This window comes from Bidens hawaiensis, unplaced genomic scaffold, assembly GCF_021521415.1.
Source record: "Bidens hawaiensis isolate Kalapana, Puna unplaced genomic scaffold, B.hawaiensis_p1.1 tig00001463_1, whole genome shotgun sequence".
NCBI classification, from domain to species: domain Eukaryota; kingdom Viridiplantae; phylum Streptophyta; class Magnoliopsida; order Asterales; family Asteraceae; genus Bidens; species Bidens hawaiensis.
Genome location: NW_027491083.1, coordinates 645324 through 661371, shown reverse-complemented (window position 1 = coordinate 661371; position 16048 = coordinate 645324). Strand labels below are relative to the sequence as shown.

The 16048-nt window shown below is 35.0% G+C and overlaps 1 protein-coding gene across 1 annotated transcript; it reads left to right on the top strand.

The window, feature by feature from the left end:
- Positions 1-2475: 2475 nt before the first annotated feature.
- Positions 2476-9097, top strand: LOC143579843 (uncharacterized). The gene is made up of 5 exons (XM_077063027.1): positions 2476-2516; positions 4294-5113; positions 6045-6224; positions 6300-6451; positions 8427-9097. Exons 2-5 carry the CDS (start codon positions 4312-4314, stop codon positions 8904-8906), a joined length of 1614 nt encoding a protein of 537 aa, XP_076919142.1. The 5' UTR covers positions 2476-2516; positions 4294-4311; the 3' UTR covers positions 8907-9097.
- The last annotated feature ends 6951 nt before the right edge of the window (positions 9098-16048 follow it).

The following is a 16048-nucleotide window of genomic DNA, read 5'->3' as shown; positions in this document are numbered from 1 at the left end:
TTGGTAACTCTAGGCTCGGCCGGTTGTCAGAAATCTAGTGAGTTGTGACGGCACATGACCAGATGTGTATGCTTGTTTGTCTCTAGCCAACGTTAATGGTCAGATAAGTGGGTCTATGGTGGTTGACGAGTTGTGATGATACTCCGAATTCTAGCGTGGCAACGTATGTTGTAGGTGTTTACCGGACCCGAGTCTCTTCGTCTTGCACATGTTTGATATGTTTTGATTTGTTTGTGTAAACGGACCACCCGTGCCTGATTTGTTGTTGTTAGGTATATACTAATTGAATACAAGTTGAATGATCAAAATCAACTTAAAAAAGTTAGTTTGTGGTTCTGCCACTCCTGTGTATGATATAGGTGTAAAGTCTTGAAGAAACACTAATTGACCCCGGGCAGATTATGGATAATCTGGTGGTTAAGTAGATGTTTCCCACGAGGGGTTAGGTCCGGCAAAGATGGTTCTTCTGATGACCTGCAAAACAGACACCGTGAGCTCGTCACTGAGAAGGGGGGTACCTCCCTGTGACCACCCTCCGGCGTGAGAATCAGACTAGATTGCTCTTGAATATAAGTGTATATTAAGAGATTGCTAGAGAAGATAAGATAATGAGATGATAAGATAATGTGTCCATACCATTCCAAGGTGTTGGAGTATTTATAGCCGAAGGTAGGTTTCCAAGAAGGTACAGCCGGCTGAATAGTATTCCTGTTCTGCCAACTGTGGGCTACGCACATGCCATGCTGGTGGTTGGTGGGTAGGCAGCGGCTGATAGTGACCAGGCCGGCTGTGTACTATTCCTTTTCCACCAACTGCAGGCTATGCACGTGCTACGACAGGTTGGTGAGTAGGCAGCGGCTGATAGTGACATTAAGTAATAGAGCATGCTGCTCGTTGTACTGTTGTCAGTGAGCTGTCGCAGCTTTGGTCAGATCTTTTGTCCATACCTCGTCAGGTACAGTACAAAAGATCCTCCAGTAGCGTACGGACTGGCTCATTTGGGCGGGAGTTTTCCCGGCTTTGGGCGGGAATATTCCCGGCTTGCTCACTCCTTCTTCAGGTGACATTACTGAATTATTTAAGAGTTAAGTGCCTTGTGCGTGTAGCCTTGCTGCGCGGGTAGCCTTCCCTGATGGCTAGTATCCGTTGCTGCGGGAACAGGCGGAGTACGTCGACCATTGGGAGGCTTTTCCTGCGGGAACAGCTTGCGTACTGCGCGTAAGGACGTCACGTCTCTGAGCATGGTGGGTCATGCGGATCCAGTTGGTTTCTGCGCAGACGTCTCTTCAAGGTGAGTCTTGCGAGTTTAGCCTTTGCGCAGACGTCCCTGTTGAATGTGAGTCTTGCGGGTTCAACTGCGCAGACGTCCCTCTTTGAGGTGAGTCTTACGGGTCCAACTGGGCTCTGCTGGGACCTACCTCTTCAAGTCTGATTAGAAATACTGTGATTTGAAGATCTGACTATGTTTTGCTTTCTTGATTTTAATGATTTTCAACTAATTTTATGTGCTTTAATTTTAAACGGAACATTACTATTACTGTGAAGGTATTTTAGTATTAATGGTTAAAATTTGTTGATGTCAAATGGGTACGGGTCACACCTGAAACGACTTCTTTATCGAATCGAATTTGGAACTACACAAATCGACCTCCCCTCCCGCAACATGGGGTGGGGTGGGTGGGGGTTTAAAAATACTAGTTTAACCTTTTAAAAGCATAGCACACACAAACATACTTACGTACCCTTGTTTTGATGGTATTATGGGATAAATAAGGAACATTTCATGTATTATTTTCTATTCTTGTTAGGCCTGTAAACGAACCGAACGTTCGGTGAACTATTCGTGAACCGTCCGGCGAGAAGTTCGTTTATTTAATAAACGAACGAACATGAACAAAAAATTTGTGTTCGTTTAATTAAACGAACGAACATGAACACATGTTTCGTTCATTATGTTCATGAACATTCGTTTATGTTTGTTTATGCTATTATTTATGTTCATTTATGTATTAATAGAAATAATTAAATATTATTTGGATAGGCAATCGGGTTAAAGGTTTTATATTTATTAATTTGTGTTCATTTAAGTTCGTTTATATTTTTGTTCATTTACATTTGTTCATACACGTTCATTTATCTTTGTTCAGTTATGTTCATTTAGATTTTATACAAGCGAACACAAATGTCCATTTTTAAATAAACGAACATGAACATAAATATTTTTTTGATTAAGTGTCCGTGTTCTTTTAAGTTAAATTTATGTTGCATTTATCAACGCTGGGTTAGCCGGGTAAGTAAGATATCCTTTCCTTTACACCCCGTGTTGGGGCGAAACCCTAATCGAAAGGTTGGTGTGCCTTCTAGAAACTCTGCATTTCTACAACCAAATTCTCCTTTCTTAGATTCATTGTTTGCACACCCTACCTACCTACCTACCTCATGCTTGTTTTTGTGCGCTAGGGTTTCATGATACGTCCAATCGCCTACTGAATTCACTCACTCGGAACAATTCCTCTGTGAGTATTCCTTCTGCTATTCATGTTTTATGTTGATTTCAATTAAATGACGGATATAATATTTTACGAATTTCCTTTATCGTCTACAGATGCTGTATTTGTCGCTTCATAATTCATGTTTTTGATTTAGGGTTTCACTAGAAGATACAAACTGGTAGCATGTTCGTCTGCCTCTGTATTATGTGAGATGTTAGATGTTAAAGTTAGGGTTCATTTGGTATTCAAACACTTATAGGGGTGCAAACGAGCCGAGCCCGAGCTTGGCTAGTTTAACTTACACAGAGCTCGAGCTCGGCTTGGGCTCAACTTGTTTAGTATTTATCAATTGTTTTTCGGGATTTTTACACATATCCACTTACTAAGAGCCTTTATTACATATTCCTTAAAATCAATTAATGACATATTTCTCATTTTGCTATTAAATTACCCATTTGCCCTCTTTGGAATTCAAATGTTTCACCATGTCCATTCAATCCATGAAAACACAGAGATTGATTTCAAAAGAAACCCCATAAAACTTGGTTCAAATCATTAATTTCTCCACAATCTGGTCCAGTCCATCTTAAATTTTCTACAGTCATTTCTTACACACATGTATATGTACATACACAGATTCATCTCTATGTTCTCTCCTATACCACCATTGTTACTCACCTTCAAATCAAACACCACCCTAAGCCATCATCGAAGCAGCAACCGCACAGCACCGCGAACCAGAGTGCCGCCCGTCGGTTTCGACCACCAACTGCCGCCCTTTTCTTCAAGCGGTGGCTGGTGGAAACCCACATGAACCCAACCGTTTCTGATGCAGTCGGTTTGAGCCACCTTGAAGCATATGATTGACACTCGATTTTCTTTTTTTTTTTTTTCCCGGTTAGGTTTTTTCGATTTAGGGTTTAGGGTCTGCAACTTGGGTGTGCCGCCGGTAAAAAATGAGAGATATTGGTGTTTTGTGAGAGATCTGATTTCAAAGAAGGAAAATAATAATAAAAAGAAACTATTAATCTGAATTTATAATTCCATTAAGGATAGAATTGTATTTTAATAAGGTAGTTTTAATGAAATGGGTAAATATGTAATATATTGTTTTAGGAAGGGGAAATATGTAATTGATTTCTATGGTTTGGGTATATATGTAATAAATGATCTTAGTAAGGGATATATGTAAGTGCCCCTTAATTTTTATATATTTATAATTATTTTGATATATTTTTTTCAATTATAATTAATATATATCGTACTATATATTATTATTATTTAGTTATTGTTTTGTAACATCATAATTATTGGATAATTATTATAAAATAAAAATTTTACAAATGACATGCTCGTTTAAGCTTGCGAGCCGGCTCTTGCTCGATAAGTGAAGCCAGGGCTTGGGCTCGTTTATTAAACGAGCTTATTTTTATGCTCGAGCTTGGGCTTGTTTAAGCTTGGCTCGATTGAGCTTTTTCACAAGCCAATCTCGAGTTACTCGCGACTGGCTCGAGATTGCATCCCTAATTGCCAAACCTGTAGTTTATGTAGTTGGTAAGTTTTTGTCTTATAGATTGAATTATGCCTACCTGTAGTCTGTAGTGTAGCTTGTTTATGATCTCATAGTTGCTTTTAAAATTTGATAATTGAAATGAACTATTCAGTACTGCACTGTAATCAATGAATGTTGTTTTGCCATGATATATGATATATGAGTAACATGGTAAGTTTGATGCATTATTTTGTTGATTAGGCGGGGCCATATGAATTAGTAGTTAACTGCTGAATGATATTTAACCAGGTTGGAGAAAAGTCAGAGATGTCTTCAACGAGTGCAGTCCTTGAAAACCGCCCCCTTGATCAGTGGAAAGTAACCGAGCTAAAAGATGAACTTAAGAAAAGGAATCTAATTACTAAAGGACTGAAGGATGAACTTGTTAAAAGGCTAGATGAAGCCATCCGTACTGAATTGGAAGACGGTAACCAAACTCATTACAATGGTGTCGGTGAAGATGTTGACCAGCCTGATGATGCAACAGCAGAGCCAATTGTTTCAGAGAAACCCACCAGCATTGTTGATGACACAAGTGCCAAAAACAAGGGCCTAGAGAACAATAACATGACTGTCAAGTTGGATGTTAATGAGAGCTTAGAGAAAGATAACATGACAGAGAATTTGGATGATGAAAACAGTGATAGGGTAATTGAGGTCAGCCAAGTAAAATCTGATTCTATTTCTATTGATACTGTGACAGTTACTGAAAAGATTGAACTAAAGGATAGTATAATTGCTGCTGATGATGACAAATTAGAACCTGATGTTAAGCCTGATGATGTCAGCGTTGCTGAAAGTGTAAATATATTCAAAACAAATGATTGCGGAGATGTGGGTTCTCCTGAAAAGCTGAATTTAGATAGAAGTTCTGGTGATGAATCAATGGAGGATGATGCATTAGAGAGTAAACAAGTTGATTCCATATCTGAGATAACAGAAGCGCCTGTGGTGAAAGACGGTGAGCCTGTTGATGTTATGGTTGAGGATACACCTGCTGCCAAGATTACTGAATGTAGTAAAGATGAAAGTGATCTTCCTGTGAGGCCCATAAAAAGAAAGCTTCATGGTAAACTTTATCCTAATGAGATCTTTAATTGTAGTCTTTTTGCATATAGTTGGCTTAAGTTTAACTTCTTTACTTCTTGACTTGCTTATTTGAGTGATAATGGTAACTTTATTCTCTACCTGAAATTGTTTTGCTAATGCTACCTAAGTTTCTCTTTTTAAAATTTTTGGTACCTTTATCTTCAAGTAATTTATTTTATCAAATTTCACTTTTGAATAGAATGCTTCTTTCACCCATATGGGTACTAGAGGGATTTGTGCTAGCTATGGATGGTATCAGTACTACACCTATATGGTACCATCCAGTACCGAAACCAAAATTGCATAAAACCATAAAGACCAAAATCCTTACTCGGTACTAAGCTGGTAGAATACCAAGATACTGGCACTGTACCTTTACTGATTTTGATTTTACACTGTTAGGTAGTCGGTATATTGTTTATGCAATTTTAGTCTCGGTACCAGGTGCTACAGTACCGATATATCCTTATCCATGTCCATCTACTTAGTACTATAGTTCTCTTACCATCTTGTGTTATCAGTAGTTTACCAACTTTTATTTTAGTACTTTTGTTTTGTGTCACACTCTTATGTTAGCTGTTGTATGTTATCTAGATACTATACTTTGTTTCGTGTCACACTCTATGCTAACTGTTATATGTTACTGAGTATGTTTATTTGCTTGTTTCTTTCTTTCACCCGTTCGAATATGAGCAAGATCAGAAGATAATCTTTTGTTGGTGGTCGTATATTTTATTAATGTTTATTTTCAACGTTTATAATGTTTTTGACTACTTTAACATCAACGTAACATGTGTTTGTATGATGCCTGTTTGATGTTACCCTAAATACCATGTGTTTTTGGTTTAGCAGCTTTAAATAGAATATAGCTGTTTTATTCTATATCTATTTAAAAATCACTCTCGTGGCAGGTCAAGAAGCAGCAACAAACAGTGAGATAGTAAAGCAACAATGCAGGTGGACTTCTCAACACCAAACCACTAATTCACCCGTCTCTACTACAACCAAGGATGCTTTCCCGGCTTCTATGAAACACAGGTTTTCAAAATCTGATTCTTCAGTTAGCCACGAGGAGCCAAAAGAACGTGTTGGTGAGCTATTCTATTTGCTTTCTGCTTATGAGATGTGGTATGATTCATCTCACGTTTTTCTTGTTTGTTTGGTAGTTCCTCCATCGTCAAAGGCTCCAACCACTTCTCTTAGAATTGATCAGTTTCTGCGCCCATTTACTTTAAAGGCTGTGGAACAACTTCTTGGCAAAACGGGTACGGTGGTTAGTTTCTGGATGGATAATATCAAAACTCACTGTTATGTTACTGTAAGTTCACCTTTCTTATCTCCTACTACAAAACAATATATTTCATATGTTTTTTATGTCAACTGTTATGCCATATATGGCCTATTATTATCCTTTAATGTTAGTGAACTGTTTGTGAGAAATTTGAGAATGGAATTTAGTATTTACCGAGTTAAAGGGAATTGAAAAAATGACTAGTATGCATCTTTTATGGAATTATTTTCTAAAAGTACTCTAAATTTAAAATAGACAGAATTATAAATTTTGTCCTTTAAACATAGCTCATTTATGGACTGGGTCCTTTAAAATGTTTACTTTCATTCTTTGTCTTTGTACGATAAGTTGTCTCACTTTTAGTCCTTTTGACTAACGATCATCCAAAAGCTCTGTTAAATCTTGGCATGTGAGGGTAAAAATGTTATGCATGTTTTTTTAATTAATTTTATAAGTCTAAAATAAAACAAATTACTATTTTCACCTAAAATTAAAAACTTATACACCCTGCAACAACCACCATATCCAACATCCACCACCCAACATCTCTACCGCCACCATCACACCACCATTCCGACCACCGTTGCCACCACCTGCAACCCGTTTACACAACCCCCATTCCGGCCACCATCTTCATCCTCATCAAAACTACTCCTTATGTCACCCTTTAACCCTAACCCATCACGTAGAAATCGGATGAATAATCATAGATTGATGATTAGAACCTACCTTCGTATGATCAACGCTCCAACACTACACACAATAACAGAAGGAATTGCTGATGAATTCATCAATTTAGGCAGCCACGCACAGGATGTAATATCGGGAGGGTTAGGCAGCCTCATATTAGCTTTTCGATCTAAAGTTCCCTGACCCATCAACAAAGCAGATCGTTAATTTATTACTGAACAACAAGAATCAGCGAAGAAATTGGCCGATTGGATTAACAAACTCATCGTGAAGAACTACCAGAGTGGGTTGTAGATAGAGAATGAAGAGAGAAGGATTTTGCGGCGGACTTAGTCGAACGGCATCGCCGGACTTAGCGGAGGAGTAAGGATAGAGCAGAGAGAGAGAGATTAGTTCCATGGTGGTGATTTCAATTTGATGAAGATGGTGGGTTGTGTGTAAATAGGTGGGCATCAGACTTTTTACCTGGAATTTTTTTAATTGTTAATCATTAATTACATATGAAATTACAATCTTACCCATCACATGCCTTACACATGCCACACTTAACGGAAAAATTGGATGGACTAGTCAAAAGGACTAAAAGCAAGATAACTTATCGTATAAAGGACAGAGTGAAAGTAAACTTCTTAAAGGACACAATCCATAAATTAGCTATGTTTAAAGGACAAAATTTGTAATTCTGTCTTTAAAATAATATTATATGTAAAGCAGGGACAATTTTTGTTTTGTAGAAGCAGTGAACCCAATCCCACCTGGGGTGGTTACAGTTTAAAATGGAATTTCTACTAATTTCAATTTAACATATAATTTAGTTTTTTTTAATTACTCATAATATGCATAATTTAATAGAAGTCCAAGTATACAAGTTTTGTTCAGCTTTTTTCTGCTTTTTGATTAAGTTTTATAAAAAATTGAGTTGTATCCAAAATAAAATATTTTTGATCATCATAATATCCAAAAATAAATTGTTCAGTCTACTTTCAAGTTGATTTAATATAATTTAAGTGGTTTTGCAAGGGTTACGTAATTGTTCATAGTCAACTTGCAAATATAATGGTTCGCATTGGGATTATGCATTATTGCATAATTTGGTGATAGTCTTGTATTCATGACATGACACATAATTTATAAAAATATCTTTTTATCAATGACCTGATACCTAAAATACCCCTTGGCTGGTTAAACACGCGCACGTATGATTAGATATCTGAACTGCCCGTCGCTGTAAATTGAAACTAATTTGCCAGTTCTCTAATATTATGGAAGTTACAAATTTGATTGTCGTCTACTTTCTGCTCATCTGCTGCAGTATTCATCAGTGGAAGAAGCTATAGAGACCAGAAATGCTGTGTACAACCTCCAATGGCCAACAAACGGAGGCCATCTGCTTATAGCCGAGTTTGTAGATCCATCAGAGGTGAAGGCTCGAACAGAACCACCTCCAGCTGCCACAAAACCACCACAGCTAACACAGCTTCCTCCTCCACCCCCACTCCCACTACCACCTCCACCTCCAGCTGCCACAAGACCTCCACGACAAACGCAGCTTCTTCCTCCACCCCCGCTCCCACTACCACCTCCACCGCCACTTTACCATCCACCACCATCAAGAGAACCACCAGTAGCAGTAGCCCTTCCTCCACCCCCTCCCCTCCCTGAGAATATGAAACCGCCAGTCGTGACATTGGATGATCTGTTCAGGAAGACAAGAGCAACCCCTCGAATCTACTACCTGCCATTATCAGCTGATGAAGTTGCAGCAAAACTGAGGAGGAATGAAAAGCAGTAGGGATTGATCAGAGTATGAATGAATATGTAAAGATAATGGTGACAGGTATTATCACACAGTTACATGTTTGCAGGTCTGCAGGTAGGAAGGAAGTCATGGAGCCGAGGAAGAAGAGGTCGTTTTGTGATAGTTGTCGACGACTTCCCATTTGTTTTAGACTCCAATGCCATGATTCGGTTAAGACTCGTATCTGCTTTTGTTTACTTGCTTCATCTAAAACATTGATACAAGCTTGTTCCTCCCCTAAAATTTTCAATTCATATTTGACACCCAAATTCATTATCTTTTGACACATTTACATGCTAATGGTTTCTAGAGTAATTAAGTTATATGAAAGCACCTCACTTACCCCCGATAAAATCGATAATCAATTGAGAAAATGAGTCACTCGGATTTGAATAGCCTTTTCTACTAGTAAATTCATGGGTTAAAAGTGATTTGCATGCTTTCAATACATATCTTGATCTTTTATTGAAGAGTGTATTATAACCTTATGCAATACATTAACATATTATATGCTCAAACGTCTTGAATGCGTATCAGTAGTTCTATATAAGTAGAAAAAGTTGTCTGTTAATATCATATTGATGATAGTGATACTATTTTGGCAGTGGTGTTGCTTGAGTGGCCTAGTTCAGGGTGAGAGAATCGACATCTTTATGTGCATGAACAATATTTTTGTAAAAAGTAAATATAATTTTTTTTATAAGTTGGTTTGGTTTCTTTACACATACAAGTTACTCTAGCGAATGCCGGTATTGTAACGAACCAAATTGTAGTTCCTCTCTTGTCTCAGCCGCTGATCTTAACAGGTTATAAAACAAAAGCCTGTAAAATTAAAACCTAACCTATTAATAATTTACAACCCAATAACATTTTAAACCAATTAACCTTTTAAATAAAAGTAACCCAATTAAACCCCATTACATTTTTAAGTTCTAGCCCATCTAAACCCAATTTTCATTTAACCCTTACCCTATACCCATTAAAATCATATTCTAGGAGAGCATCACAATTGTTTTAACTATATAAAATAGTTTTTAACTATATAAAATAGATTATTTTTAATTTTGTTTTGTTTATTGCTATCGTCGTCATATTATTGAATTTTTCATAAATATAATTACTATATAGTAGGGACCCATTTTTTATTTCTAGTTGCACAGGGCTCCTGAATTTCTAGGGATGCCACTTGATACTCTAAAACATGTATTTTGTAACGGGTTAGACCAAATGAAGTTCATATAGAGAGAGAGAGAGAGAGAGAGAGAGAGAGAGAGAGAGAGAGAGAGAGAGAGTGAATATGAGACTATTAAGCATTCAATCTTACAAACCATCAAAACTATATAGTTTTGATTAGTTTACTTTAAACCATCTGTCCTAAATTTACTCCAATATCAATTTGTTTCTTAATTTACTTCGTCTTTTTTCAATTTCTTTGGTATATAACTTTTGCGATTACGAAACTGGTTTTCATCTCATGTTTCATGGATAATAGATCTGATAAACTATAATACCATTCTAATTCTAATTTTATAATGGAGAAGCAATTGTAAGTTGTTTTTTAATTCAAAATCAACATAGTATCCTACATATTTAGTCTGCATCAAAATGAATATTTTATTCTATCTTAATTCTTGGCTAACAAGTTAAAAATAATAATAATAATAATAATAAAAATTCAAACTCAATTGCTTGGTGCATATCGATTGAAACATGGTAGTTTTATATGCGTTAGGTTTAGGAGATTATTAATCTAAGAAATTATGATGATTGAAGATTAAAACTGAATATTTGATTGCAATATGTAAATTGATAATCAATGATGAAGAATTATAAATTATTGATTTAACCAAAGTTTGCTTAATTATTGGATAAGAAACAAAAATTAAGGCAGAATAAAATCAGTTTTTTACAAAATTTTAACAAAAACTACGTAGTTTTGATGTTTCACATGTAAGCTTATGTGCTTAACAGCCCATATTCACCCCCCCCCCCCAACACACACTAACTTTTATCCCTCGTATTACGGGGTTGTTTTACATTATTCGTTTTTGATATTTATATATTTTTTAGGATTTTAATTTTATTTATTGTAAGTAAGTTAATAATATACTTAGGATTTGATGATGAAAGGGATTAACAAATAAATGAGATGTTATAACCCGGTTTAAAAGCTATCTGGGTTTGGTGAGATCAATGACTTGCTTTTTTTTTTCCATAAAATTGTTTCTTAATTATTAATAATATATTAAAAAAAAATGGATATTAATTTTTAGTATATCTCTATTTTATAGGATTTTCATATCAAATATTTGATAAGATTAATTTTTAATATAATGAGATGTTATAACCTGTTTAAGGGCTATCTGGGTTTGGTGAGACACATACCCGTGAATTCGGGTCAAATGCATGAGAAGCCTGCATTCACAAATAAAACAATCTGATGACTTGAAAGAATTTAGGAGGTTTCGTTTATATATATATATATATATATATCTATTCTAATAAAAGGATACTACTTTGTGCCACTTGTCAGCCTTTCAGCCCTCCTCACATCTCCTATACCCGTTTTCAGTATATTGTTTGTTCTTGGATCCCGTATGGGTTATTACCCGACCCAGATTAGTATTATTCGGGTCTATATACAGCTTTTAACCCTGTTTGTTTTTGTTTCTACACAATTGTAACCCTAGGCCATCTACTCATCTCTACCAATTAAACTGTTCATCACAAACGCCGATGCCAACTCCGTTCAACTCCTTGCTGAATACAAACCTAAGTGGTCACCATTGTTCATAACCTGATTGCTATTTGCCTTCTTCCTTCTCCTATTAGACCACCGCTGTCACTGCAGATTTAGACCGTCGCCGTCGCTGCCGATTAAAAGAACTCATGTGGTATCGTTTATCTATCCCCACCATGGCTGCCGATTTAGATCATTCCCCACTACGGCTATCGATCAAACCGTTATTTGATTTGGTAAAGTCGAATTATATTTTATTGAATAATCTATGTTGTATCACAAAACTTGTTTTGTTGATTCTGTGTTCACCAAAAGTCAAATCGGATTCTTTTTTATCACAACCCCTGTTTATTATTATTATTATTATTATTATTATTATTATGATTATGTAAATGCAATTTTCAGTTGATTGAATGATGATTTTAGTAATGAAGATGATGGCGTTAATGTTCCAGTTGAAAATCATATAGTGGTTCCAGCATAGGTTATCACTTTTAATTTAACAATCCAAAGTCACTTTGTAAATAAGTCTTAAAACATAATTTGTTTTATGTTCTTTTTATCCAGCCTTTTATTAAATTTAAGCACTAATTTAATATTGTAAACAACTAATTTTTATTTGTAGCACCTACCTGCTCGCTTATTACAGCTTTCTAATATTTAGGAGACTATGGTTCCTAACTTTGTCAATCTAGACGATGATCATCGTTTAATGCCTATGCACCTGGAGACTTATTTTACAGTACATCATTGTCCTATAATATGATATGATGACTTTTTATAGTCAACCTTTTTCTTCCCAATGTAAATCCAAATCATCACCCATTTTCCGTTGCTGCTTATTATCAGGTAACTTCCCAACTCACTTCATTATATTCATCTATTTTCATGTTCTATTAATTTGAAATCATTTTGATATTTGATTAGCTTTAGGTCAGACTAAGATTTCGTTTTACTTAATTTATGATTTGAAGTTTTTACATTTTAATTGTTTTAGATTCATCAACATCGTTTGGTGCATTATAATTTTCGAGGTTGTCAATGAAACACAGTTAGTATTTGTTGCTAAAAAATATATTCAATCCTATGTTTATTTTAAATCCAGTCTGACCCAATATGGTTCAATCATCACTCTGCTACTGAATGTTACTAATGTACATAGTTATGTTTAAATCTAAATTTTTTAATGGTACTTAGTTAATTAAGAAATACTAAATGTATGATGTGCAACTTTTTAAAATTTTTAATCTTCTCTAAATATATAATAATCACGCATATATGTTAATATTCAAAATTTAAAGTTTCCTTATCAACCAGTCAATTGTTTTAGCTAAAATCCATAACCATAAAACAAGGATTAAATATGGATTTACTAAAATCATTCAAGATAAATTTGGAAAGCTACAATCACGGATTATTATACATTGTACCAAATTAATTTAATATTGTAACACCTTTCTAAAATATTGCCTAATCACAAGATATGCGCATTTAAATTTTAAACATCCTTTATTTAATACTTTTAGCTATTGTATATCGTGGTAATTATTTCTGGTGTTTTGCGAACTCAGAGTAATCACTATTATCTAAACAATGGCAAACCAGTTAGTATGCCTTTTTCATTTTCCTGACAATTACATTTATATGAAATTAAACAATTTATTGTATCCTTTATTTAATACTTTCAGCTATTGTATATCGTAGTAATTATTTCTGGTATTTTGCGAACTCAGAGTAATCACTATTATCTAAACAATGACAAACTAGTTCGTATGCCTTTTTCATTTTCTTGACAATTACATTATATGAAATTAAACAATTTATTGTATCATATTTTAATTTTATGGTTTATATATTTCTTGATTATACACACATCGGTTGGTGGCCAGAAATTTATCATGCTCAATCAACTTCCAAATTCTAATGATTCTAAGTATGACCCTATCATCAAAGTTTGTGCAATCCAGTTTTGGGGCAATCATGTTTGGGATAAAGATCATATCAAAGGAATAATATCTCTTTCTTTCTCTCACCCATCAAACCCACCACCATTGTCACCACCCACCTCCACATCACCAGCCGCCACCCACCTCCGGCAACCATCATCACCGGGGTATTCACCGCCTATCACCACCCCTCACGCCTATCACCACCACCACCACCACCACCGCCACCACGTAAATAACACACTGAAACCCATCGATTAACATACTATAACACATCACGTCCGGTGTCACTTCTCTCTCGCACATTTCATTGAACACCTGGCGTGCACGACCCGTTTCACCGTTCTTCACCAACCCATTAATCAAAGTCCGATAACTAAACTTATCCAGTAGTATCCCTTTCCGAAACATCCAATCCACCATTTCCATGTATGAATCACGGTCTCCAAGAATATAACCACCGACAACGAGTTCGTCGGCTCAACCAATTAATGAAACCGACTCGGGGTAGCATAAGGTTTAGTATCAACACATGATATGTTTAGATCTGACCTTGAATTTGGTATGCGGTGCCTTATTCGTAACTAAATCTGAAGGTTTAGTAGTTTGACTTATCTTCTTTCAAGCCATGAATCGATCACCAAAACCGTAGATGGGGGACGGATATTGATCGGTGATGTTGGTTGATGAAGTTGATCGGTGAGCGAAGGTGATGTTAGCCGGAGATGGTGAACTGATTGTTTATAATGGTGATGATGTTGGACGATATGAACAGAATTTTGCATTCTTTAAATAGAGTTTTGAGAGAGAGAGAGAGAGAGATTAATTCCAAAAATAATAAAAAAAAGTACGGACGATCCTACCCCTATGTGTTACAATTAATTCGATGGTCAAGATCTTTTTCTACACTTCTCACAAAAGTTGATCTTTTTATTCTAACATTGCTCTCTCTCTCTCTCTCTCTCTATATATATATATATATATATTAGTTTCATGTATATTATTATTTATATTGTTTTTTTTAAAATAATTTTATTCATTTTAATTGTTAGGGATACATGGTTCAGGGGAGTATATTAAGAAAATTTATATACAGATTTGATGACTTCAACCCTAAATACAAGTATGTGGATGATGACAAAAAGGTAAATCTCTTCTTAAAGTTGTGTTACATCTGATTTGAACAAAATAATTATGGGGACCTGATTGGAACAATTTTTTAAAACTTGTTTAATATTTTATAGAATAATCCCTTTTGTTTTTTAACTATCGGAGTGGTGCTGGATAAAATACAGAAGCAACCTTTATTTTAGTTTCTTTTAAATTGGTTATTGGTTTAAGATTAATGCTTCATGCCTTTTCTCAAACTATCGCTTATTTATTTATTTTCTTTTTGCCACCAATACAAATCATTGTAATAATAGTTATACTCATTTTATTACTTGACGATTCCATTAACAATGTTTTTTTTCCATATCTAATAGCATAATATCCAATGTTACTACGATATTACAAAAAATCACTTTTTGTTAGCACGTCATTGTTAAGTATTATGTTACATAGTAATTTTTTATATTTACTTATTTTGATACAAACCTATACTAAAAGTTGGTGTTCGTGTTATGCTTTCTAGAAATCATAACCATAAAGAAGGGTTATGTAGCAGTACTAGACTATAAATTATATCTTTAGGAACCCGTGTAATTTAAGCAAAAATTATTTTCGAAATTAATATTGGACATAGAGTTTTGATCCATAAAACACCACTGACTCTAATGGACAACAAAAAAACATTTTAAATTGCAAATATTGCGGTTTCCCCTTGCAGTATGTTTCGTGGTGATCATAAACAAAAGCCAAGGTCAATCATTATATATGGTTGGTTCGTACTTGAAAAAACTCGTGTTCTCAAACAGACAACTTTACGTCGCTTTATCAAGAGTTAGAAGCAGGCATGGACTGAAGATTTTGATTATTGATAAACAAGGTATATTGACTAAGGTGCTGTTTGGTAGCCTCTTAACAACCATTAAGAGGTTACCTATTAATGGTTAAAGATAACAAGTCTGAATAGTTCTCTTAACCATTCAGACTTAAGATTATCTTTTAACCATTAAGATGTTATGAGTCATTAAGAGGTAGACTCTTAATGTTAAGAGGCTATCAATAGCCCCTAATAAAACCACAAGCATAGTGTACAAGGAATTTTTTTACTTATTTGAAAAATATTTGAGTAATGTTTCTTTAATAATTTCTGTAATTTCAATGCTAATTGCAATTGTATTAATTATCTATGATAATTGTGATGATTGTATTTTGCTTAGTGTTTAAATTTTAAAATTTTTATAAATTCCCCGTGTAATATACGGGTCTCAAACTAGTATATATATATGTATGTATATTGTAGTAGTCGGTTCTTAAACAATAAAGAAAGAAACATAAAACCCAAA